At 51.1% G+C, this 26,238-nt stretch overlaps 1 protein-coding gene across 4 annotated transcripts in view; it reads left to right on the forward strand.

The window, feature by feature from the left end:
• The window catches only part of KANSL1 (KAT8 regulatory NSL complex subunit 1), an 82,777-nt gene that overhangs the window by 2,958 nt on the left and 53,581 nt on the right, over window positions 1–26,238 (forward strand). For 3 of the 4 annotated variants that reach the window (XM_034070154.1, XM_034070156.1, XM_034070157.1), the window contains exons 1-2: window positions 5,430–5,650; window positions 14,803–16,189. In XM_034070154.1, coding sequence (XP_033926045.1) covers window positions 14,886–16,189 — 1,304 coding nt within the window. In that variant the 5' untranslated portion in view covers window positions 5,430–5,650; window positions 14,803–14,885. Of the gene's footprint in view, window positions 1–5,429; window positions 5,651–14,802; window positions 16,190–26,238 lie in introns of those variants that run through there. The other variant, XM_034070155.1, reaches the window with a different exon arrangement.

Below are 26,238 nucleotides of genomic sequence, written 5' to 3' on the forward strand. Positions count from 1 at the left end.
GTTACCTGTTGCTGGGTTCCTAATTCTAACTTCTTGTTTGTGTGAAAGCTCTTTAACCTGTGTCTCTGTCACACAGTGGAACTGAACCTTACCCTAGCCCATAGGAACACAAGTGTCTCATGTCCCTGCTCTACCTCCACAGAACCCATAGGCTATTTTTCAGTGTTGAGATTTGAGAGGCTTGTCCCCTGAAACTCAATGAGCTCATGTCTTGTGGCTTTATAACACATGGGCTTTTATGTGGTTAACGCAGGATTACATTGTCTTCTCCTCTCCTTTCCCTCTCCCACTGCTCCTCTCTCATGATAAAACCACCTATAACCTGAAGTGGATAACCTGAAGGGATGCAGCATTTACATGTGCTGTCACCTTATTTATTCTGCTGTTCACTTCTGTTTTCTTTAGCTGCTTTCATCATTAAGTGTCTGGGATCACACAGTCACTGCACAAAACATACTGATGTCCATAAAGAAGTATTGCCTCAATTACAGCCATTGTAGTGTTCCTTAAGCAAATACACAAGCAGGCTGATGGGATCTGAGGCTTATTTCTGCACCTCTTGTGCAGCATCATCCATGTGTTTTGGATGGATCTAAGCCAACATGATGATGTTGTTGGCAACTCTTGGGGACCTGCATGATCCAGGGTTTATAATTCAATGTAGATTTGGATGTTCTACTCTCTGCAAGTTAATAAAACCTGGCTATGGGTCCCCAGCTTCACAATTCAGGTGCTTCATTGTGAGCCCTCAGCCTGATGTTCTTTGGAAAGTGCTTCACTGCATCCCTCAAGTCTATGAACAGAAGTTCCCATGAGGACTTCAGGAAGTCAGGCTCTTCTGTATGACATGCATTGATCTGATGCAACAGTGTGGAGTATTAGAGTCCTTTGTGGCAGAAGGAGACCAGTGTCTTAGCCTGGGTGCCAGTACAGCTCTGACCTTGAGAGGAACTGAGTAGAACTCTCCAGTATGAGAACACCCATGAAATGAATGTCTGTGTCCAATGGCTTGCTCTAAATCACCAAGGGGCTTCTCAAACAAGCTCTGTTGCTTATGTGGATCACTGGGCTTCTTTTTAGTGAGCAGCACATTCCTTTCCTGTTGATATCAAGCCAGAAGCTGCCAGGGAAGATCCAGGTTTGGATGTTGACCATAGAGATTCGGTACCTGCCTGATGAGGGAGGTGTCAGGGTTGCTGAGCTCTCCCAGCATCACACCAGTTACCTTTCTGGGGCTCTACTTTTTGGGTTGAAAGGACTTTGCTCATTTTCAGTGAGCATTTTGAGAGTAGCTGACCGGGATGTGCTGTGTCTGCTCAGCTAAGGAATGCCTTTCTTGCCATGAACCAGGTTAATTCCTCTTCAACACGATCAGAAGAGCATGATCACTGCAAAGGTCTCTTGTTGCTATAGCTTCTCTGTATTTAGCTTTAAATCAGACAAGTTTTGCATCTTCTGGAGGCCTCTGTGGCCACTGATGCTTGAGTTTGGTGCTTTTTTGTCAGGGTATCTAATGAGGTTGTAAATGAAGAGGCAAAAGTTGTGGTTGTATCTGAAAGGAGTCTCTGTGCTTTGGTGGCCATTGCCTTCTGTAGCTTCAGGATGGCTCTCAAATGAATCCAGGCTCAAAAGTCTCCCTTCATTTGTCCTGTTTCCATGTCTGGTAATCTAACTGTGTGTACTGCTATGCAGATACTTACTGTGTAGAGACTGTTTCCAAGGCAGGTAAAATCAAAGTAAATAACGAGGATTAATAGGTATAAGCAACAAATGCATGTGGGAAAGTCAAGGTAACCATCAAGGGTGAGTAGCTGGGTCTGTAACACTCACCATGTATTGAACCCTGTGCTTTGTGTGTTCCTGATGCTTTGCAGAAGGTAACTTCAAGGAAAGATTTAAAGGATGGTGCTATAGAAATGTGGATTCATTGGGGAGAGCTCCTCTTGTTCAAGAGTAGTAATGAAGCTGTGTGAGGGTGGCAGGTACAGGAGTAGCTGCGACCTGGAGCAGATGGTGTAGCACCAATCTGAACAGACAAAGGAGACTGGGAAGGTTGGGAAGAGAGGCCCAAGTTGTGTTATTTTAGGCTGTGCAGCAGTTTTTGTTACATCAGGCTGAATGATGAGTGCTGGAGGATCCTGTGCTGCAGGAAGATCCAGATCTGTACTGGACGGTCAAGCTGAAGATTGCAGCTCTTGGTTAGGTATGATCAGTGAGCTGAAATCCCTGCAGTGCAGAATGGAACTTTGTTGTAAGGACTTTCAACTTCCTCCACACCAAATTGCCTTCCCAGTTCTGTTCCAGTATAAAAACGTGTTTGTTGCTACTGCTGCTCTTTAGCTGAATTGAATTCAAGGTCGATTTAGGTGGGAAAAAAGAATGAAAAGGGATGTATGCTGTTGTAGGGTCATTATTCTTCCTAGAGAGTGTGGTGAGGAGACATGGATCAGCATGGAGCTGCTGAGTTCATCACACAACTGCCTTACAGAAACAGAGTCCCTGTTACCCTCCAGAACAGGGAATGTTCTCCACGGTACCCAGTTCTATGCTGGGTTTGGTGTAGCTGGTAACACACTGTCCTGATGTCCTCCTTGGCACTGTTTCATCATCCACTTAAAGCCCAGTTCTGGGTTCTTAGACTCATTTTGGTTTGTGATCACTGCTCCATGTGTGATTCATTGAGCAGCACGTTGGATTTTAAAGAGCAATAGTAGTGTATGGATTCTCTGTCTCCAGATGCTTTGTACAGAAGGGGAGTGTTGCCTTTCCTCTCATGTGGTGCTGGGATGTGATGCAAAAGGAGGATAGAAATCTGTGTGCTGTATAATGCAGAGCAGGATTGCCTATGCTGGCTACAGAGCCAGCACTCATAGCTCTTACCTAACTCTGCAGTCGAGATACAGTGCAAGTCTTTGCTGTAAAGCCAGGTCCCTGGGGCAGGCTCTGGCTGTTTAACAGTGTGCACTGCTGGTGCTTCTGCCCTTTGCAGGCATAGGACGGGCTAAGGCACTTTGTTATTGGTGTAACCGCGTTCTTGCTGTAGGGGCAGCACAGCTATAGTGTGCTATAGGGGAATACTGCACGGCTATAGTGTGCTATAGGGGAATACTGCACGGCTATAGTGTGCTATAGGGGAACACTGCACGGCTATAGTGTGCTATAGGGGAACACTGCACAGCTGTAGTGTGCTATGGGGGAATACTGCACAGCTATAGTGTGCTATAGGGGAACACTGCATGGCTATAGTGTGCTATAGGGGAACACTGCACAGCTATAGTGTGCTATGGGGGAACACTGCACAGCTATAGTGTGCTATGGGGGAACACTGCACAGCTATAGTGTGCCATAGGGGAACACTGCACAGCTATAGTGTGCTATAGGGGAACACTGCACGGCTATAGTATGCTATAGGGGAACACTGCACGGCTATAGTATGCTATAGGGGAACACTGCACAGCTATAGTGTGCTATAGGGGAACACTGCACATCTATAGTGTGCTATAGGTGAATACTGCACAGCTATAGTGTGCTATAGGGGAATACTGCACAGCTATAGTGTGCTATAGGGGAACACTGCACAGTTATAGTGTGCTATAGGGGAACACTGCACAGCTATAGTGTGCTATAGGGGAACACTGCACAGCTATAGTGTGCTATAGGGGAACACTGCACAGCTATAGTGTGCTATGGGGGAATAGTGCACAGCTATAGTGTGCTATAGGGGAACACTGCACAGCTATAGTGTGCTATGGGGGAATAGTGCACAGCTATAGTGTGCTATGGGGGAATAGTGCACAGCTATAGTGTGCTATAGGGGAACACTGCACAGCTATAGTGTGCTATAGGGGAACACTGCACATCTATAGTGTGCTATAGGTGAATACTGCACAGCTATAGTGTGCTATAGGGGAATACTGCACAGCTATAGTGTGCTATAGGGGAACACTGCACGGCTATAGTGTGCTATAGGGGAACACTGCACGGCTATAGTGTGCTATAGGGGAATAGTGCACAGCTATAGTGTGCTATGGGGGAATAGTGCACAGCTATAGTGTGCTATAGGGGAACACTGCACGGCTATAGTGTGCTATAGGGGAAAACTGCACAGCTATAGTGTGCTATAGGGGAACACTGCACGGCTATAGTGTGCTATAGGGGAACACTGCACGGCTATAGTGTGCTATAGGGGAACACTGCACAGCTATAGTGTGCTATAGGGGAATAGTGCACAGCTACAGTGTGCTATAGGGGAACACTGCACAGCTATAATGAGGGGATAGAGTGCGCTGCTGGGCAAAGATAGCGAATCAGACGGGGCACGCAGACCTGCCGGGGGGGGGACACGGACGGACGGTTCTGCCTGGCACCGATACGGCAGCTCCAGCGGCACCGAGTGCTCTGTATGTGTTTGTGTCCCCGTGCTCCTGCCGATCCTGAAGGTCAAAGCGGTGAAACCGGGTCCTGCAGCCCCGGAGCCGTCGTTGTCCTGCTCCGGTGCCCCTCTGTACACGGAGGGAGGCGGAAGGGGGGGAAGTATCCCTATGGTGGGGGGAGACAGTTCCGAGCTTTCCAGCCTTGCCATTGGGGCTGTGGAGCTGCTGTCCGTGAGCACGGGAGCGAGGGCAGGCAGGGCAGGAGGCCACCGAGCATGGGATGTGCAGGGTTCCGGGGTGCGCAGGGGTTTTAATGGCATTCATAGGCAGATTTTGGGGAATGCAGAGTGAAATGCGAGGGGGAGCAGTTAAAGAGCCCCCGGCGCTGCAGGGGCAGGAGCGAGTGGTGTTGTTTTGGGGTGAAAATCGCTTAAAACGGTTAAAAACCTCCCTTTGAGGACGGCACAAAGGCAACCGCTGTTGTTTGGGGGTGACCGCGTAGCACGTGGCTGGGGGTGCCGGACTACAACTCCCAGCATGCCCCACGCGCCGCCCTGCAGCGGGGCCGACCGCGCCTGCGCACTGCCTGACCGGCTCCCTCTAGCGGCCGGCGGCGAGCACTGCACCCGGACAATAGGGACCGGGTCCGCCCCGCCCCGTTCCCCCCCCCCCCCTCCCCTCCCGGTCCCTCCCCTCCCCTCCCGGTGTCGTCGGTGCCCCTCCCGCACTGCAGCTCCTCGACGGCAGCGGCGGAGCCCCCTGTGTACGGACGCGGTGCTCTCAGCCGCCGGCGGGGGCGCTGCGGCCTTCCCCCCCCTTCCTCCTCCTCCTCCTCCTTCCCCCCCCCCCGGTGCATTCTCCGGCTGACGGGAGGGGGAGGGCAGGGAAGGACCCGGCCGCCATTTTCCGAGCCGCGCCGCCGCCGCGCTCACCCGGAGCGGGGGGGAAGCGGGGGGGAGCCGGGAACAGCCGCAGCTCCCGTTCCACCGGGGCCGCCAGCACCGAACCGGGGGTGGGGGGGCCGCTCCCCCCGCCCCCCCCCCCCCCCTCCGTTACCACACCGGCACCTTCCAGCTCCTCCGCCCCACAACCGGGACCGCGGCCGCCGCTCTGCGCCCACCGAGGGACAACGGGGCGAGCCCATCCCCCCTGCCGCCGGGGCGGGCCCGAGCGGGCGGGGGGGGGCACCGGGCCCGGTACCGGGGGCTCGGTCACGGACTGCGCCCATTTTGTGTGGGGCCGAGCCCGCCCGGACCGCGCTCGCCGCTCGTCACGTGGTAAGTGCCGCTTCGCCCCGCGCCTTCCCCCCCCCCCCCCCCCCGCCGCCCCTTTGTTAGCGCCGCCGCGGCCGCGCCCCAACTTCACCCCCCCCCCCCCCCATCCCAGTCCATCCCAGTCCATCCCATTGCTCCCATCCCGGTAACCGGAGGGCCCCTCCCCCCCCTCCGGTGCTGCGGTTCGGGGGGGGGGGGGGCCCGGTGGCGACTTTAAACCGGAATCTCCGACGCGGGGGGGGGGGGGGGGGTCCCGACGGGGCCCATCACGTGGTCGGCGGCGGGGCCCCCCCCCGGGGTAAAAAGGGGGGGGGGGGGAAGGGGCGATGGGATCCCCGGTGCCTTAACCGGTAACGGGGGGGGATGGGGGGGGGAGGGGGGGGCACGGGCGAAGTTTTCAAAGTAAACAGAGAAAAAAGCAATATATTTAAATTGCATAATCTGCCCATTGCAACACGCGCGGGGGGGGGGGGGGGGGAGCAGCCGTCCGGTAGCGGCCCCGGTAATGCCGGTGGGGTCCCGGTGCTGTCAGCGGCGGCTGCGGGCACGGAGCGCTCGGTGTGTACAATAGCGTGTTTGGGGGGGGGGGGGTCCTCGCTGAGCATTGCGCTGTGTTTACGTCCCGGGTGCCTGGTTTTTGGGGTTATTTATGGTGGTTTTCGCCCCATCGGTTCTGAATTGTTCGCCTCTAAGCCTGGTTATCCTGAAATGCTTCCCGGGATCCAGACGTGTGTTTACTTCCATGGTGGGATTGGCATCTACCGGTGCTCGGTGCCGGAGGAATTTGGGTTGAAATCCGGGGGGATGGGGTCACATAAAGGGGGAAATACAGCGATGAGGTTTGTTGGGAAGTGGCTTTATTTCCTATGGGGGAAAACCAGCCCCTCGGTGTGATCTGCGCTGGTCGGAGCCGTGTCCAGGTGGATCCGAAGGGATGATCCCGCCTGTTATGTAAAATGCACTTGAATGACAAACTGTAGTTTTCCATGGAGCCGGTCAGGAGATGGGAGGAACTGCAGGGGTGGTTGGTTGGGGTTTTTTTTGTCTCTCTTTATTTGTTTTCACTGACCAGCTCTGTTTTGAGCTGCTTTGGGCCGTGCTTAGGTCCCGGTTACATCATGGCAGGGGCTGTGTACGGGGTACTTTGTGCCTCTAATAGTAAGTGAGGTGGGAGCAGGGTACTTGAGCTGGGGCACGGTCCTGGGGTACAAAACACTTATGGGGGGCAGTTGGCCTGTGACTAAACCTCTGCCATAGTTACGGATGCAGGGAGCTGTTTGGATATGAGCATTTTCCCTTTAAACCCTTCTTTTTCCTCTTTAAACCCATATTTGTCCTTTTTAACCCATATTTGTCCTTTTTAACCCATATTTGTCCTTTTTAACCCATATTTGTCCTTTTTAAACCCGTATTTGTCCCTTTTAAACCCGTATTTGTCCTTTTTCTAGCCTTTGTTTTCATGGAGGAACCTGTGCTGCTCTTCCCCCTGCTTTAGCGTAGTCCTCTTGGGTTCTCCCGCTGGCACAGGAGCAGTGCGGGTATCGATGCTGTTCAATCTGATCTGACTCCTTTAACTGGGAAATCAGCAGCTTTTCACATCAGGGAAGGGGGAAACGAAGCAGGGTCACCCCAAGGGCTGTAAAGGCAAAGCCTGATGATCCCACAGCCCTGGGATGGGACAGGGAATTGGCTTTTCCTTCCCGAGCTATGGGCAGCCTGGTTTTTGGCGCGGGAGGGATGGGTCTGGTAGGCTTGGATCTATTTGTAGCCAAGGTAGCACAGCTGTGTAGGGCTTAATGGATTGATAGGCTGCAGGAGCAGTTAATGGTGAAACTTGGTTGTGTTGTAGCTGATGGGTGATGATTTAGCAATGGGGATGGCTTGTGCTCCCCCCTCGGAGGTGATAAAGCAGCAGATGACCGGGCAGATGTGGCTGCGTTCCTCTTATCCCTCCTCCCCTCCCGCCTCCTTTGCCTTTTATTATTAGTTTGTTAATGCTGCATTTGAAGCTCATTTGCTCTCCCAGCTCATCCGGTAAGCAGAGAACTGGTGACATTCTGACATCACGCGAGCGAGGAGTGAAAACTGAGCCGTTCTTTAACCAAAGTCACTTCCTTTTGCCCTGTTTATAACTGTGCTTTTCTGAAGGCAACTGCCATTATCTAATGAGGCCTCGGAACAAAGCCTGGAGTTCCAGCACTCCACCCTCTCTGTGCTCAGGCACCAAGTGCTGCGTGTCCTTAGGAGCCTCCAAACACTTCCCGGGATGATAAGACTTCATGTGTAGTGGAGGCAAGATAAGGCCTGAGGTCTTTGTAGCCCCTACCAAGGCAGGGAAAGGGTAAAGCTTAGGGAGGAGAAGAGGAAGCAGAGCCTGTTTTGATCTGTGAGCCTTCCCCAGGCCCCTCTCCATATGGTTTTCCTTTCCTGGAGGTGTTCTATGGGAGCAGGTCAGTGGTCCCCCTGCCCGTTACCCCGTTCTGCTTATCTGGTTTGGGCTTTTTCCTGGCCCGTTTGGGGAATGGGTGAACTGCTTCTACATCCATGGGGATTTAATTGAGCAGAAAGGAGTGTCTTGGGTGCCTCACACACTGATGAGCCCAGGTAAGAAGTGAGTTCTGCCCTCGTGCCTCTCTCCATCAGTTCCTTAAGAGCCTCTCAGTGTTTCAGCACTCGGGATGAGGTGATCCGAGAAGCACCATTTCCATCCCTGTGCCTTATAAATACCATATCCCTGCTCCTGACTTCCAGGAATACAACGTCTGCCCGGCCTGAAGCAAGGCTCACCTTGAGAACCCATGTACCCCAGAGCTGAGCTGCGTCCTCAAGGATGCAGGTTGAGCCTTTAAACTGGAATAAAGGCTTTCTGCTCTGTCTCACTGAGCAAGGAGTTGTCACACTTGGATCAACAAGAGTCCTGGTGATGCAGGGCTTGAGTAAACAGAATTCCATTAAGCCCTGCATGTATCCTGAGCTCAGAGCCCTGTTTCTGGAAGAGGAGAGTTTGGAGAGGGTCCTGTTGGAGTTTCAAAGCAAGTTACAAGAGAAGAACATGTTACCCCCTGCTAAAGTATTGCTGGGTTCAGAGTGTGAGACCAACAGTGGATGGGGTATGCTTGGAGCTGGGAAGTCTTAATTCCTTAGGATGGACGGTATCTGAATGTAGTGATGGAACTGTCATGGAACAAGGAGAAGGGATGACAAAATCCCATCTGAAGAGAGGAACTGGGAGTAGTGGTCAGCGTGGCCAGGCCACAGCTTCATCCATTCCTTACTTCATCTCCTGCTGCAAACTTACCCTTGCAGATTTGGTGCAAGGACCAAAAGTGTGATTGAGATAAAGACTTTAGTATCAGGAGCTGCTTTGGGCCTCAGAGACATGAACAGAAGATGGACCTGAAGGATTCCTCAGGTTTGGCTCCACCAGACGTTAGGAGTTCTTGCTCTGAAGTCTTTATAACTTCCTGTTGAGGGCTGCAGCAGCAGGATGTGAAGGGAAGGGTTACTGTGACGTTGCCTTACCCCCAAGTGGGGAACAGCAAACCCGGTCCAGGCTGTAATGACAGCCTGTAAAGGGGACCTGTGATGTGTGATTGAACATCACCTGTTAAACGAGCATCTCTGCTCTGGAGCTTGTGTTGTCTTGGTTTTAGTCGCTGCCACAACAGCCTTTGTAGGTTCATTCTCCTCTGAGACCCAAGGAGCAGTAAGAGCTGAGATCTGTGCTAAGCTGAGCCCCTGTGTGCTGTGAGCTCCATTCAAAACAAGGTTTAAACCCAGCTGGAGACGACCCCAGCAGGTTGGGTGGTGACTGGAGACACTTCATTCTGCTCCTCTGTTACTTCCTCTTGCAGATGGGGCTGGTGAGCACAAGGCACGAGGAGGCTTTTGTCGTGGCAGTCCATGTAACTTGGTTCACACTAGGAAGCATTGAGGTGGTGCCATTTGTTGGGGCTGGGTGACAAGTTGTGGTGCCAGTGCTGTGCTGGTGAGCAAAGGTTGCTGTGACTGCAGCCAGTGGAGGAAACCGGGTCTGTAAAGGGGAAAGGCAACCCTGGTGTTTGCTCCCTGAGTCCCCAGTTCAGGTTTTCATATTTCCTGGGCACCTTGCCCAGATTATGTGAAAGAAAAACAAAATCTCTGTGATGCTGGACGGGGGAGACCCGGATTGCACAATACAGCTCTTCTTGTCTTCATTCCCCTGTCTCTGACATGCAAATGTCCCATTATTGGGGGTTTTAACCACGTTTCTGTTTGTGACTGGAAACAGAAGCTGTTCTGCAGAGGGACTGAACAGCACTGGGTGTTTCTATCTCATTGCTCAGGTGAAGGCATTCTTGCTTCTAATGATTCAACTCTCCAGGCTTTTGATGGGGGAGATGATGGTTACATCTTCCTTTGTGGCTGTTGTGTTCCTTTCTGACTGATAAACCCTTCTCTGTCTCAGCTCATGCACTTGGTTTGGGTCATTTATAGCCAGTGAGAACTCACAGGCAGAAGATCTCCGCTTGAAGAAGGAGGAAGCCTCATGATGCTCCTTGGCATTGACCGTGTCACACAATGAGTGGAAGCAGCAGCTCTTAGTTGAATCTTGAGGGCTTCTGGTTGGCAACAGAGGTTGTGAAAGCAGAGCTCTGATTTGGTCCAGTGCAGAAGTACCATTGCTGGGAAGTGTTGAACAGTAAGATCCTTACTTTTCCCAGAGAGATGGGATGTGAATCTGCAATGTTAATGCATGTAGAAGGTACCTGTGCATCTGTTGTGCAAACCTGTGGCTCTTGGGCATGTTCTTCACCTTTTTCATCAGTATTAAAAATACCCATTTTTGATCTGGAAAGCATTTTGAGGGCTCAGGGTGTTAGCTTGCGCGTGGAGTACCTGTGTTCTGAGTGATGCTGACTGCTGAGGTTAGAAGCAGAGATTTCAGTTGCAAAATGAGGTGTGTAGGGATTTTATTCTAGCAAGTTTGGGGTTTTTCTTGTATTTTTGGGGTTTATTTTTCATCTGAAAGCTGTTTGTAACCACACGAACTCAAGAACTGGCTGCACTCTGTTCGTGGTGGGGAAGGAGAGGGGAAGTGGGAATGGGTAGAGTGTTCACTTCCTTCAGGGTGGCTTTGCCTTTGCTTCTGCTGCAACAGCACCTTTGTGTAGGCATCCTCCCCAACCCCTGTGTGTTGGTAGGGCAGGAGGTAAAGGAGTTTGTGGGTGATCCTATAGTCCTTGTGTCTAACACAGAGGGTATTTGTCCTTTCCGTGTGTGTTGAAGTCCTCGTGCTCACCCTTTTGGGTCTTCATTCCTTGTGCAGGACATAGGAAAAGGGGAATGTGCTCAGGTGGGTCCAGGTGAGTGCCTCGTGGGAGGAGAGCTGGGGAAGGAAGGAGGCCTCCCAGCAGCCATAAGGAGCAGTCCCAGTGTGGTTTGGCACAGGATGAAACCAGGCAGTAGGTGCAGGAGTTTGGGGGTTTGAAGTGTAATTCAGGGAACATAAAGGTGCCAGGTAGGTGAATGGTGCAGGGAGGGATGGAAGACAGGTAATGTCACTGTTGGGTGCAGGGCTCAGTGGCCTGAGGAGGGTGGCCATGGAGGACTCAGATCTGCAGGTATGGAGAGAAACAAGTGAGTATTCAGGTGGGTGGGGAGAGAAGAGCATCACCTCTGTTGATCTCCCATGTCCAGGATCCAGAACTCCCCTGCTCTTATGAACCTCACTGGGAGCACAAATACCCAACTTCTCCCCAAGAAACTCCTTGTCAGCAGAGATTGCAGAGAGCAGAACCTTCCCGTGGTCATTTTGGGCTTATTTTGCGAGGTTTTGTGCAAACTCAGTGCGTGGAAACCCAATTCTGCTTTCAATGGTGCTTGTGAAATTGGGTTTGAAGAACAGAGCGTCTTGAATAAGTCAGCACACGGAAGGATTGTTTTCAGGGGTGCTGTGACCCGATAGCTGCTCTGGGGTATAGTGTGACCGGGCACCTTCCTCATGCCTCTGCTCACATCCCATCCTCGCCTCGACCTTGTTCCCACTCTTCCCTGTGTTCCAGAAGCAGTGGGAGGGTGGATGTTGGTGCCGTTGACGTGGAGCTGTGGGTGAAGCCACTGAGTAGGCTGGTGGCTTCCCTCCCTTGAGTGGCCTCACATGCACTCCTTGGGAAGATGGGTGAGTTACGGTTACCCTGTTGTTACCTGCTCACCAGAGCCTTTCATCTTGCCTCTGTTAATTAATGCTAACTGCTCTGGCAGTGCTCTAGTTTTAGAGTGAAAACCAAGGAGGTGCTTGTGGATGTGGAGCTTGGAAACCCCACGTTAGCCTTTCAGAAGCAGCTCCTTTTGGGGCTTCCCCAGTGAGGTCTGGTGCTGTGGCTGCTGGAGGAGCTGCAGTGGTGATCCAGGTGTTCTGGCTACCAGCAGGAGAAGCTGCTTGGTCATGTACATGGTAGGTTAAGTGCTGGGAGTTGTAGTTCCTTGGTGGAGAAGCAGTGCAACAAAGGATCCTGTGGGTGCTCACATCAGTTGGATGGTTCTGGGTGAGACCAGTTTGGGTCCAGCTTGTCAGGATGGTTTAGTCCCAGCATATCCAGCCTGATTCTTGGAATTCCCCTCAGTTTGCAGAAGGCTCTGAAAGCTCCTCAGGCTGTGTCCCTGTAATGACCTTCCCATTCTTTTCCATGGCCTTTCCTCTTCATTATTCCTTGTTTCTCTGGTCACCTCAGAAACACCTTAACCATCTCCCCTTGAATCCCCTCTTAGGAGGAAATGACTGGGAAGTGTAGGCTGCCTTTAATAACAACCCAAACTGCTAAACAGAGGGAGGGAACATCCTTACAAGTGTTCCTTAATGCTTCTTCCAGGAGTTCTTTGGAAGAGCAGAGATCCAGTTCTCTGTGATCCAGAGCACAGATCCAATTCTCTAACGTGAGGATTTGGTGCTGGGTAGCACACAGACAGCTTCTGAGGACTTAAAACCCCTACAACACACCCAAGAACTTTTGGAGGTCATCTTTAAGCTACTGGAACAAAGCCTTGTTCTCAAGGGAGGGTTTTTGGGCTTCCAAAGTGTTTTAGATGCTGTCCACCCAGCTAAAGGGGAGCCAGGGAGCTCAGGAGGAGGCTCTTCTGTTTCCAGTGCATTTGCTAACCCGGAGCAAGAGGCAGTGTGAGTAAGTTCTGCTTCCGTTTTCTGCTTCTCTCAATGCTGATGACCTACAGACTAACTCTCAGGTACTCCCCAGCCTCCTATGTGGATGCAGTGCATATATGTCCATGCAGAATCCCTGCATTCAGTGCCCGCTGTAGGTTTTCCTGGGTGTTTTTGCTGTATGGCATTCCCGAGGCTGCTCTGCATACCCTACACTGGTGCTGCAGAGCAGCCTGAGTCCCCTTTGGGAGACACAGCAGCCTGTGGGTGCAGAACTGAGAGTGCCCGTTAGGAACAGTCATTCAGGCACACGTGTCCCTAGTGAAGGGCTTGGTAGGAGGCTGGAGTGGGGGAAGTCCTTTATGCTGAGTCTTCCTCCCTCCTCTCCCAAGGGTGTCATAGCCACAAGTGGACAGTTCCCTGCAAGTTCCTTTTTCTGCTCTCCTCCCTCTTGGGTTTTATTTTGAGGACCCAGATGGTGACTTGAAGCCATTTTCGGGAAGGAACAGGCAGTTTTTAGGCACGCAGCATCCTTCTTTCAGGGAGGAGAGGGTACAGCTGGTTACAGAACACACTCAGGTTCTGTGAAGAGGGGGTTCTGAGGTCTGGTCCCACCTCTCTCCTGCCTCTTCTGGTACAACAGCTCCAACTGATAGTTTTGATTCAGTTCCGTTGTGAGTGTATCCTTTCTTTACCATCTTCTTCCTCTGTGTCATGTAACTGAGCTTAGCAAGGGAGCTGGTTGGCAAGACCAGTTGTAGACCAGTGTGCATACTCTGAGAACCAAAGAGAACACCTAACCTTGAGCTTCTGTTTGAGGGGAAGCCCTGATGTCCATCTCTGATCCCTGATGTGGGGAAGCCCCTTGGTCTGACCCTGAATGATGCTGGAAAGGAAACTGGCTGTGAGATGTTGCTCATTTTGAGTATATTCAAACTTTAGCTCATCCTCATTTTCCCTGTAAAGTGGTGTATGAATGTGGCCATTGGGGTGTGTTGACAGCTACAACAAGCTGATGCAAAGGTATGTGAAATGAGAAGACAGGCAAGAGATCAGGGTAACTGTTCATTCTTAAATTGCCATTGGAATAGCTTCTGAAGATGCTGGATAACCCCAGCAGCAACAGGCAGAAGGTGACTGTTGCACTGGTAGCACAGCCTGTGCTGTGGGCTCTGTGAACACCCTTAAACAAAGAGTGCCTCTGTCTTTTCATGTCTTTTACCTACTTTCTTTACCACTAAATGACCAGAAAAAGGTGGGTGGGAAGTGGTTGCAGTGTAGATGAATGAAAGGTCATCAGTTGCTTCTCTTGTTTGATGGAGTTGAGTTAAGCCATGGCTTTGCCAGTACAGTCAGAGCGTAGAACTGCTCTGTCACAGTGTGTGTGTGGGTTAATCTTTATCCATGCTCTTGAAAGAGAAATGGGAATTGCTAACGTTGGAAATCACCTGGCTTATTCTGAAATGTGCTTCTGGGAAAGCAGGTTTCACATACACCAGGAGTAACTGCTTTCTTCAAGTTCAAGGCCTCCAGGGAAGCAGTGGGGCTTTATAGCCACTGGGAGTTTAAGCATATGGAGATTTGCTCCTCTCAAGCCCTGTCTCTGTTACTATAGGTCTGATTTCTCATTTTTAGCACACCTGAGCTGGCAGTAGAAGCAGTGAAAACTGCTTTATAGCCATAGCTCAAGGAGCTTAGAGATGAAGTTACTGAGCTGCTGGCATTGAGGAGCACATGTAACCAGGGCCTGGGATGCTGCTGCTGTGCTCGCTGGGTGCACTGAAGGATGCAGGAGATCCTGAGGACCAGCTCATACATTGCTTCTGTTCTCAGCTGCCTGGTACCCGGGTGGGCACAGGGTGGTCACAAAGGGACACAAAGGGAGGATGCTGTGCTGCACATGGCTTAACCGAGAGCGTGTTGTCCATCCATCCCGTTGCGGTTCTGAGTCTTGCTTGGTTTATTTCCTATGGGTGCAGTGCCTAACCAAGGTTCTCTCTTCCCTTCCCTTGTGCAGGCTGCCCTCGGGAGAGGCAGTGGGAGGCAGTGGAGCTGGCCTCGGCACCGGGAGAGGCTGGACTTCCCGTCTCTCTGTGCTGAATGGCTGCGATGGCGCCCGCTCTCACTGACGCAGCAGCTGAAGCTCACCACATCCGATTCAAGCTGGCTCCCCCGTCCTCCACCTTGTCTCCTGGCAGTGTAGAGAGCAACGGCAACGCCAACAACATCCTCCTGGCTGCCAACGGCACCAAAAGGAAAGCCCTTGCTCCGGAGGATCCCAGTCTAGACTTCCGAAACAACCCTACCAAGGAAGAGCTGGGCAAGCTGCAGCCGCTGGTGGCCTCTTATCTCTGCTCGGATGTAACATCTGTTCCTTCCAAAGAGCCTCTGAAGCTGCAAGGAGTCTTCAACAAGCAGACAGTCCTTAAATCTCACTCTCTCTTATCTCAGTCCTTCTTGAAAACAAGTGATCTGTTGGGGAGGCAGCCGGTGTTGGAATTCACTTTGGAGAATCTCAAAACAATGAGTACTAACAGTCAGCCACCTCTCCCGCAAGCGCCTGTCAATGGCTTGGCCAAGAAATTGGCCAAAAGCACCAATTCAGACCATGAAAACTCTAGTTCTTTGAATGGTGGGAAGTGTGCTCCTCCTTCGGCTGCCCTCCAGGGCGCTGACTATAACGCAGGAGGGTCTCAACTGGGGGACTTGAAGGCCGGGTTGACCAATTGCACTCTTCCACATAGAAGCCTTGATGCAGAGCACCCGGCTTCGTTCAGCAATAATAGCCCTGCAAACAAACCTACCCTCAATTCCACGGAGCATCAGTGGCTGCTCGAGGGGGGCAGTGGAGAGACGAGGTTACCAGGGGCTGCTGCTCACTCTGACATGGGGAGCATGAAGCTGGAGGAGCAGAAGGCATCTCTGTCAGCCGGTCAGCACAGTGTCCTCGACTCAGAGGTGAGGACGAGGGCATTGCTGCGGAGGCAGGCAGACATCGAGAGCCGTGCCCGTCGCCTGCAGAAGCGCTTGCAGGTGGTGCAGGCAAAGCAGGTCGAGAGGCACATCCAGCAGCAGTTGGGTGGCTTCTTGGAGAAGACTCTGAGCAAGCTGCCTGCTCTGGACCCGCTGAGGCATCGGAGCCAGCTGATGTTGACCAGGAAAGCAGAGGCAGCCTTGAGGAAGGCTGCGAGCGAGACAGTGACTTCCGAAGGCCTCAGCAGCTTCTTGAAGAGTGACTCCATATCGGAAGAGCTGGAGCGGTTCACGGCCAGTGGGATGGCCAACTTGAGGTCCAGCGAGCAGGCGTTTGACTCGGATGTCACTGAGAGCAGCTCGGGGGGAGAGTCTGACGTCGAGGAAGAGGAACTGACCAAAGCAGACCCAGAACAACCCCACGTACCACTGTAAGTACCACTTGTGCCTTGCTTACCGCTGGTGGGGGGAGAGCCAGGTGAAAGGTGGCAGATGGAAGACCTGGGGTTTATAGGAGCACTTCTGTTTTGATGGGCTTAGCTCAAAGAAGTGATGGTTAGAACTAGAGTGGTGTGATCTGCAGCACGTGCAACGTTGGAGATGGAATTCTTCATGCATGGTTATTGCTTGTGGAGCAGCAAGTCCTGGAAGTCCTGGCTGTGGAGTGATGCTGCAGGAACCAAGGGGAAGTACTGCAGGTGGTTCTCTCAGTGGTGTGTTGGACCTGAGATGAAATGTTTGCTTTCTTACCATGAGAATCTTTGTTGTAAACCAGTTATGTGAAGTCAGACCAGTCTGAATCCCATAGTCGTGACTGGGGAATTATGTTGTGTTGTTAAATGAAGTACCTGAAAGGATTTGGTCCAAGTGTGAAGTGTGTTCTGGAATGTGGGAAATTATTGTTGGGAATTCTCGTCTTGAGTTGCATTAAGTGATGACAACAGCCTCGTAATTATGTCATTAACCAGATGCTGTTTGCTTAAGTATTAGGTATTAGTTTGTGTGTGGAGGAGGAAGGTCCTTGTCAAGGCAAAAGGTCTTGAGACAGGTCAAGGAAGAAGGGAAACTGTTCTCCCAAACCTGAGTGTTTTCCCTAGGGGTGTACATGATGGTGCTTTGCACAAATCTCTTAAAAGGCCGTATTCTGTGTGTAGTCTGTGTCAGATCTTGCTTGCATCAGTAGATGAGCTCTTCCACCCTGATGGACCTATTGAATTCAAACCTCAGTCTGTGAAGCCTGGCTATGGTTGACAAAAAGCAGTGGTCACAGGGGTCCTGCTTGGAACAGGGACAGTTTCCAGTCACGTCTGGGAATATCACCAGGACTCTGGTAGTACCTGCACTGTTCGGGTCTGTCTGGAGCTCGGAAGGGATAACTGGGTGTATTTTGATGCCTGTTGTCCAAAGGAATGTTAAAGGCTGGTTGAGTGCTGTGCCACATAGATTACACTGAACTGGGTAGGTGGAAGTGAGCAGGGTGGGTATTTGGTAACTTCAGCATCCCCCAGACCCACACTCACTGATAAACAGATGTTGGAGCTCCTGAACAGTAAATCCCAGCTGATTGTTACATGGTGTTTTGGGATGTCAGCATAGGATGGATTTCTGTACGTGAAGCCTTAAACGTGGCACAAGCTCAGCTTTAACCCAGTGCGAAGCTGGTAGCTGAGCATGTGATTCCTGCTGGCTGGACATGAAGGAGTTCTTGTGCCGCTGGAAAAGAGACTTCAGTAACTTTAGTCCCAGTTTACAACACCTGCAAACTTAGTGCTGGGATTAGGAGTAAAACTGCATCTGTAAGTATTGTAATAGTTATGAGAGGAGACGTTTGATTCAGATTCTGCCCAAACCCATCGCACGTTTCCCATGTTGTGGCTTTCAGACACTCACGTGTTGTCTAGCAAAGTGAAATCTCTTTGCCACTCATCTTAATCCCAGGAGGAAGCTTGGTATTCAGGGATGTGATGCATGAAATTCCTTGCTGCTTTCCTGCCCTTTGTGTTAGTCATGCCCTTACCCAGCCTCTTCAGCAGCCAAAGGTTTTAAAGCTCATAAAAAGCACAATTCTCCTATTGTCTGCAAGGCCAGAAGCTGGTGTGTATCCACGCTGGCATCTAGGCCAGGCCCACCAAACCTCGTTTAAAGCTTATGCCTGTGGGTGTTTAGTGATTACCCTTCCCAGCATTGACTGTCCTGCTGGCACGAGTGCTTTGACATTGGGTCTCATGAGCTCTGGCATTGCTGCAGCTGAGGCTGAACGTGCCTTTGTGCTGGTTAGTGCAACTCCTGAAGAGCTGGGACAACATCTGAGCGCATCTGAGTATCAGCCTTTCCAAAGTCGTGCTAGGAGACAGGAAGGGGAAGAGCTGCCTGTTCCATTGGGAAGCTGCCTTGGGCCAGCTTATTGTCCAGAACCATTGTTTGACAGCGACAGGAGCATGGGGCAGGGAAGGCTGTTTGTAGGGTTGCTCAAGTGTGCCTGGGATTTTGAATTCATCTATTAGAAGAGAGACTTTGACCCTGATTGTTTTACTTTTGGGGGTGAGATGGATATTGTAATGAGTGTAACAGCTTCTGTGTCATCCCCCATCCCTTAACAGGGTGTTGCTACTGGGTGCCCCTGCCTTGCCCCAGGGAACTGCTTGCAGATCTTCAGCAAGGGTTCTGCCACCAGAAGTGTGTCTTGTCTGTGTGCTTGCAGTAAGTCTGTGCTTGCAGTAAGTCTGTGTGCTTGCAGTAAGTCTGTGCTTGCAGTAAGTCTGTGCTTGCAGTAAGTCTGTGCTTGCAGTAAGTCTGTGCTTGCAGTAAGTCTGTGTGCTTGCAGTAAGTCTGTGCTTGCAGTAAGTCTGTGTGCTTGCAGTAAGTCTGTGCTTGCAGTAAGTCTGTGTGCTTGCAGTAAGTCTGTGTGCTTGCAGTAAGTCTGTGTGCTTGCAGTAAGTCTGTGCTTGCAGTAAGTCTGTGTGCTTGCAGTAAGTCTGTGTGCTTGCAGTAAGTCTGTGTGCTTGCAGTAAGTCTGTGCTTGCAGTAAGTCTGTGCTTGCAGTAAGTCTGTGTGCTTGCAGTAAGTCTGTGCTTGCAGTAAGTCTGTGCTTGCAGTAAGTCTGTGCTTGCAGTAAGTCTGTGCTTGCAGTAAGTCTGTGTGCTTGCAGTAAGTCTGTGCTTGCAGTAAGTCTGTGCTTGCAGTGAGTCTGTGCTTGCAGTGAGTCTGTGCTTGCAGTAAGTCTGTGTGCTTGCAGTAAGTCTGTGTGCTTGCAGTAAGTCTGTGTGCTTGCAGTAAGTCTGTGTGCTTGCAGTAAGTCTGTGTGCTTGCAGTAAGTCTGTGTGCTTGCAGTAAGTCTGTGCTTGCAGTAAGTCTGTGTGCTTGCAGTAAGTCTGTGTGCTTGCAGTAAGTCTGTGTGCTTGCAGTAAGTCTGTGCTTGCAGTAAGTCTGTGTGCTTGCAGTAAGTCTGTGTGCTTGCAGTAAGTCTGTGTGCTTGCAGTAAGTCTGTGCTTGCAGTAAGTCTGTGCTTGCAGTAAGTCTGTGTGCTTGCAGTAAGTCTGTGCTTGCAGTAAGTCTGTGCTTGCAGTAAGTCTGTGCTTGCAGTAAGTCTGTGCTTGCAGTAAGTCTGTGCTTGCAGTAAGTCTGTGCTTGCAGTAAGTCTGTGCTTGCAGTGAGTCTGTGCTTGCAGTGAGTCTGTGCTTGCAGTAAGTCTGTGCTTGCAGTAAGTCTGTGCTTGCAGTAAGTCTGTGCTTGCAGTAAGTCTGTGCTTGCAGTGAGTCTGTGCTTGCAGTGAGTCTGTGCTTGCAGTGAGTCTGTGTGCTTGCAGTAAGTCTGTGCTTGCAGTAAGTCTGTGTGCTTGCAGTAAGTCTGTGCTTGCAGTAAGTCTGTGTGCTTGCAGTAAGTCTGTGCTTGCAGTAAGTCTGTGCTTGCAGTAAGTCTGTGCTTGCAGTGAGTCTGTGCTTGCAGTGAGTCTGTGCTTGCAGTGAGTCTGTGTGCTTGCAGTAAGTCTGTGCTTGCAGTAAGTCTGTGTGCTTGCAGTAAGTCTGTGCTTGCAGTAAGTCTGTGCTTGCAGTGAGTCTGTGCTTGCAGTAAGTCTGTGTGCTTGCAGTAAGTCTGTGTGCTTGCAGTAAGTCTGTGCTTGCAGTAAGTGTGTGCTTGCAGTAAGTCTGTGTGCTTGCAGTAAGTCTGTGTGCTTGCAGTAAGTCTGTGTGCTTGCAGTAAGTCTGTGCTTGCAGTGAGTCTGTGCTTGCAGTAAGTCTGTGTGCTTGCAGTAAGTCTGTGCTTGCAGTGAGTCTGTGCTTGCAGTGAGTCTGTGCTTGCAGTAAGTCTGTGCTTGCAGTAAGTCTGTGCTTGCAGTAAGTCTGTGCTTGCAGTAAGTCTGTGCTTGCAGTAAGTCTGTGTGCTTGCAGTAAGTCTGTGTGCTTGCAGTAAGTCTGTGTGCTTGCAGTGAGTCTGTGCTTGCAGTAAGTCTGTGTGCTTGCAGTAAGTCTGTGTGCTTGCAGTAAGTCTGTGCTTGCAGTAAGTGTGTGCTTGCAGTAAGTCTGTGTGCTTGCAGTAAGTCTGTGCTTGCAGTAAGTCTGTGCTTGCAGTGAGTCTGTGCTTGCAGTAAGTCTGTGCTTGCAGTAAGTCTGTGTGCTTGCAGTAAGTCTGTGCTTGCAGTAAGTCTGTGCTTGCAGTAAGTCTGTGCTTGCAGTAAGTCTGTGTGCTTGCAGTAAGTCTGTGCTTGCAGTGAGTCTGTGCTTGCAGTAAGTCTGTGTGCTTGCAGTAAGTCTGTGCTTGCAGTAAGTCTGTGCTTGCAGTAAGTCTGTGTGCTTGCAGTAAGTCTGTGCTTGCAGTAAGTCTGTGTGCTTGCAGTAAGTCTGTGCTTGCAGTAAGTCTGTGCTTGCAGTAAGTCTGTGCTTGCAGTAAGTCTGTGCTTGCAGTAAGTCTGTGCTTGCTGTAGCAGCCACGTCACCGAGAGCCTCTGGGATTCAAGTAGGAACACGCAGAAGAAACAAAGATGTGTTTACATCATACATAGATAAGAGCTGACCTTTGAGTTTACTGGCAGGGTGGCATTCTCCAATCAGAATCTGGTCAAGGACAGACTTTGTGCTGCTCTGGCCCACCTGATCCTGGCTCTAGAGCAGCATCTCCCACAGGAACTGTGTTATCCAGCAGTGTTAGGGATGTACCAGCCCTTGGCAGGTCCTCAGCAGACCTGCTGCTCGGGCAGGTGCTGTCATTCAGGTGCATAACCAGGCTGTCAGGTCCTGCAGAAACAAAGCAGGGAGGTGTTTGTTACACCTCGGATGGGGAGTCCTGCCAGCTATGGGCTGGGTTTAACAAGGTGCTCTTGGTTCCCATGCAGCTCATGGGGAGAACAGACGTGTGTGTGGGTCAGGGACCATCGTGTGTGGGTCAGGGACCATCGTGTGTGGGTCAGGGACCATCGTGTTGTGTTCCCTTTGCTCGCAGGTGGATACCCCAACTCCTGCCTTCACAGCAGAGATCTGCTTACGTGTGTGTGTGCAGAGCCAGGATCAAGGGAAGCTTTGCCTCTGCTTGGTGGTGACGAAGGCAGGTTGGAGCCTCCCCTTGGGAGAGCTGAGCTGCTCTGCCTGGGTGTGACTGTAGGCAGCAGCCATCTGCGGTGCTGAGACCTGTGCTGCTTTGCAGGGCACCAGTGCTGTTTGTGCAGGATGATGCTGGGAGCAGGATGCATGGATCACTCCCAGTGCTGGTGGCAGGAGCAGGAACTGCTGTTTGTGCAGGATGATGCTGGAGCAGGATGCATGGATCACTCCCAGTGCTGGTGGCAGGAGCAGGAGCTGCTGTTTGTGCAGGGTGATGCTGGAGCAGGATGCATGGATCACTCCCAGTGCTGGTGGCAGGAGCAGGAGCTGCTGTTTGTGCAGGGTGATGCTGGAGCAGGATGCATGGATCACTCCCAGTGCTGGTGGCAGGAGCAGGAACTGCTGTTTGTGCAGGGTGATGCTGGAGCAGGATGCATGGATCACTCCCAGTGCTGGTGGCAGGAGCAGGAACTGCTGTTTGTGCAGGGTGATGCTGGAGCAGGATGCATGGATCATGGCAGGAGCAGGAACTGCTGTTTGTGCAGGATGATGCTGGAGCAGGATGCATGGATCACTCCCAGTGCTGCCTGGGCTCTGGCCTGTGTGCCCAGGTGATGGCTTAGTGAGTAACCAGAGTTCTGGTACTAATATGTGTAAGTATGTTGTATGTCCGGGTTGGGTGCCATGGTTTAGTGTGAGGTGTCCCTGCCCATGGCTGGAACTGGATGATCTTAAGCTCCTTTCCAACCCTAACTATTCTATGATTCTATGTCGTGTGTATCTTTATAGTAGCTGCTTTTCCCAGAGCAGTGGGTTTTGTTGCTTGTCCTGCATTTGACTGTAGCCTAGTTCCATCAGGATTTGTCCATTCGTTTTGGCTGTGTTGAGCAGCAAGGTAGTCATTAGCTGGTGAGTGGTATGTGGTTTAGTCCCTGCAATCCCCAACCTCAGACTGTGTCCCATGCAAAAAACTTCAGAAGAGGGAGTGAAAATAAGTATTTCATTGCAATTTGTCTTCTAGTTCAGGTTTCTTACCTGGAAAGTCACTGTTTTGATGGCATTTACATCAAGCAATTGGGAACTGGAGTTCCTGGTGCCTGACTTTTACAAGGGTCAGACAGTAGCTGCACTGTTCACTTGTGGTTGTTGGGATGCTGATGGCCACGATGCTTAAACATGCTTTAATTATCCCATTTACTGGTGGGAAATCCGAGCACCTTCCTCACTTTGGGGTTGCAGTGAATCATTCCAGAGCCCTGGAGCCCTTGTGTTGACTCCTCCCTGTGCTGTGTCCCATTGTGCTGCCTGCAGCTTGGAAGTGCTTATGGCAGCACTGGTTTTGGGGTCCTGTGATGGAGAGGGGTGCGTGTGGCTCTTGGATGGGTGGCTGTTTGAGGGGTAGTTGCTGTTGGTGCATCAGTTGGCTGGGGAATAGCACTGGAGAGCTCTGATTTTTCTCCCTTGATGCTATTTCTCAGGCAAGGGCATAAGGAAACCTAATCTCAAGGGCTGTTAAATGACATATTCTAATGTGGGGCTGTAGTTCAGATGGCAAATCCCACGCTGTGAAGACTGAGGAAGCTTTTCCTGCTTCACTGAGTCTGATTTATGCAGAGCAATCCTAAAAGGTGGGTTCTACCCTTGATGACCTTCTCAGTTACCTGCTTGCCTCTTTGAGGTGTTCCTCTTGTTGACTTCTTGCTGTACAGTGCTTAACCTTTTGGTTTTCAGCTTGCATGATACTGCTTGTAATCCACTCAAGAGAGATGTCCCTCAAGCATCGTTCAGATGGGAGGAGAGGAAGAGAGCAAATCCTGAGCATGTTCTCCTTTGCATTTGAAAGCAGCATAGCAGAGAGCAGCTCCTTGTTCAGAAATGCTTAATCAGGTACCCAAAGTAGGACACTCTGCACGTCCCTCTTGCCTTTAAGAAAAGAGGGCAACTGAGAACAGTGGTTAAGGAAGATCTGAAGGAAAACGAGTCAATTATTACTCCAAGACACGTTGGTCATTGTGCACCTTTACGGGTGCAGTGGGTGTCACATGAGTGATTCGATTTTGATTTGAGCCTGGTGCATTGAATCTCTTTATAGGAGTCAGTTGTTTCAGGGGGAGCAGAAGTGAAGAGTAATGATGGAGTTGGATGTGTTAAGAGCAGTGATGGAGTTGGATGTGCGAAGAGCAGGGATGGAGTTCAATGTGTGAAGAGCAATGATGGAGTTGGGTGCAGGGAAGCAGTGAATGTGGTGTGGGGGGTATTGAATGCAGGTAAGGCATCTTCCTGCTTAATTTTCTCAGATGCTTTTAGTGCTCTTGCAGAGTTTTGGGTTGTTCTGTTTGGGGTTGGATCTCTTCTGCCTGTTTTGTGGATGCTGTATGGAAGATAATGGAGAGGGCTGGAAATGATTTGGTGCAGTAAACTGTGCTTGTCTCTATAGCCTGTACCCAGTGGGGCAGGGAGTAAGAATGGGCTCAGGGCTTTGAGGGCTTGTGGGTGACTTTTTAGGTAGGGTTCCATAAGCATTGACTTTACTTCTCGTTGGAAAAGGGCTGTCCCAGCATCTGAAGCAGCAAAAGGAAGTGTGTGAAGTTTGTGAATGTGAAGGGGTGTTTAAAACCCAGTGTGGAGACTTGCCTGCTCCCCTGGAGTGTGGAACTGTAGTTGGAGCAGGAGAAAGGGGCCTGTTTGGAACTGATCTCTAACTGGAGTCTAATACACCGCAGGGGATGGGGAGAAGTCTTGTGTCTTACTCTGTGAGCATCTTCAGACATCTCCAGCTCAGAGCTGTGCTAATACCAACACAAGCCAAAAAATGACTGTGTGACTACGATTAAAGCGAAGGGATGACAAACATGGGCATCTTCAAGAGCCTGTAAAGGTGCAGTGCATGATGTGTTCTTCCTCCTGAAGGATTTGGGGTTTCATTCTGCAGTAATATGGGATTACCCCTGCTCTTTGTTCAGCAGCAGCTCCAGTGGGTTCAGCAGCAGCTCCAATGGGTTCAGCAGCAGTGATGGGTTCAGCAGCAGCTCCAGTGGGTTCAGCAGCAGTGATGGGTTCAGCAGCAGCTCCAATGGGTTCAGCAGCAGCTCCAATGGGTTCAGCAGCAGCTCCAATGGGTTCAGCAGCAGCTCCAATGGGCTCAGCAGCAGCTCCAATGGGTTCAGCAGCAGCTCCAATGGGCTCAGCAGCAGCTCCAATGGGCTCAGCAGCAGCTCCAATGGGTTCAGCAGCAGCTCCAATGGGTTCAGCAGCAGCTCCAATAGGTTCAGCAGCAGCTCAGATGGGTTCAGCAGCAGCTCCAATGGGTTCAGCAGCAGTTCCAATGGGTTCAGCAGCAGCTCAGATGTGTTCAGCAGCAGCTCCAATGGGTTCAGCAGCAGCTCCAATGGGCTCAGCAGCAGCTCCAATGGGTTCAGCAGCAGTGATGGGTTCAGCAGCAGCTCCAATGGGCTCAGCAGCAGCTCCAATGGGTTCAGCAGCAGCTCCAATGGGTTCAGCAGCAGCTCCAATGGGTTCAGCAGCAGCTCTGCACCGGGATTCCAGCTGGGAGGAAATGTTTTCCTTCCCAAACCGATGCTACCAGCAGATTTTCCAGGGAGTGTGTTTTGGGCACACCCTGGGAATGGTGCAAAGCTCTCCAAGTGTCTCCTTTCAAAGGCTTAGGCAGCCGGAGGGCTCTGCCGGTCCAGGCTCAGCCCAAGCGCTGTGGGTAGGACAGAGCTTAACTCCTGCCTCTGCATTTGCTGCTGGGCTTGTCCTTGCTGCAATGCAAGGGTTTGCTTCAGTACCACCCAGCTCCTTCCCCCCTGCTCTGACCTTCTCCATGCTGAGGTTACTTTCCGGAATGCCTGCTCCAGCATTGACCTCGCACTGAGCCAGCTCTGTATGGGAAGGGTACCTGGCACAGGCACACTGGGGTAAGGATTTACTGATGGTGCCTTGTGGAACCTGCTTGTTCATTGAGCTGCATCACATCAGCAGAGAGGGGATCTTACTGTGGTGCAAGAGTGTCTGAAGGGGACAGATGTCATACCCGAGCAGGGAGGTCATCCCATCCCAGTGATGTGTTCCAAGCTGCTGGGGTAGTGGAGGTGAAGCACCTTCAGGTGGCTGTTCTCTGCCTGGTTCTCATGTGCAACCGTGATGTCTGAGCTGCAGACCGAGATGTTCCCTGTGATAGTGGTGGCAGAGAGCGGCTGGCACATCTTGTGATGCTTTGGCTTCTCAAGCAGCTTAGTTTGTGCTGGTTTATGAGCCTAAACATGCTCTTTCCAGAAGTGTTGAATTCTCCAAGGTACTTAGCCCATTTTAAAGGGTTATAGCATCTCCTCTTTGGTTATATTCGTCTGTATAAGGATTATATTCATCTGTTAAATACATGCATCCTTACATGCATCATTGGAGTTGTCTCTCACGTATGTAGCCAGGGGAGTGGGACAAAGGCAGTTTTGGACACAGATCTGGTTGCAGTTTCAGGTGTCTCTTTGCAGTACCACACAGCACTGAGGATGTCATAGTTCCCAGTGTTGTTTCACTTCTTCAAGTGCCTCCTGACAGGCTGGATTTGTGCAGAGGGGCTTGGCTTTGGCTGCTTGCTTCATACAATGCTCAGTAACTTAAAGCAATGCAGGAAAAACCCCATAAAATACACCCCCCATACTGGTGACTTGTGGTTTCTTGTACTAGGCTCACACCATTTGGTCATCAGGTTACCAAAATGAGGAGGATATGGCTACTCCTGCTGCAGCCGAGCTTTAGGCTTTCCTATTGGTGACATTTTAGCAGTTGCCATAGTAACACGTAAGGATGTTGTAAGAAATGTTGCAGGGGTTTTATTTGTGTAAGGGAGGACTTTAAAACATTAATGGGAGGCAATGTGAATTGGAGGGCAGGCTAATTGTGTTCTCTGTTTGGAGCAGGGAAATTAGTGCCTGGCTTAGAGG

This window comes from Melopsittacus undulatus, chromosome 17, assembly GCF_012275295.1.
Source record: "Melopsittacus undulatus isolate bMelUnd1 chromosome 17, bMelUnd1.mat.Z, whole genome shotgun sequence".
Taxonomy (NCBI): Eukaryota; Metazoa; Chordata; class Aves; order Psittaciformes; family Psittaculidae; genus Melopsittacus; species Melopsittacus undulatus.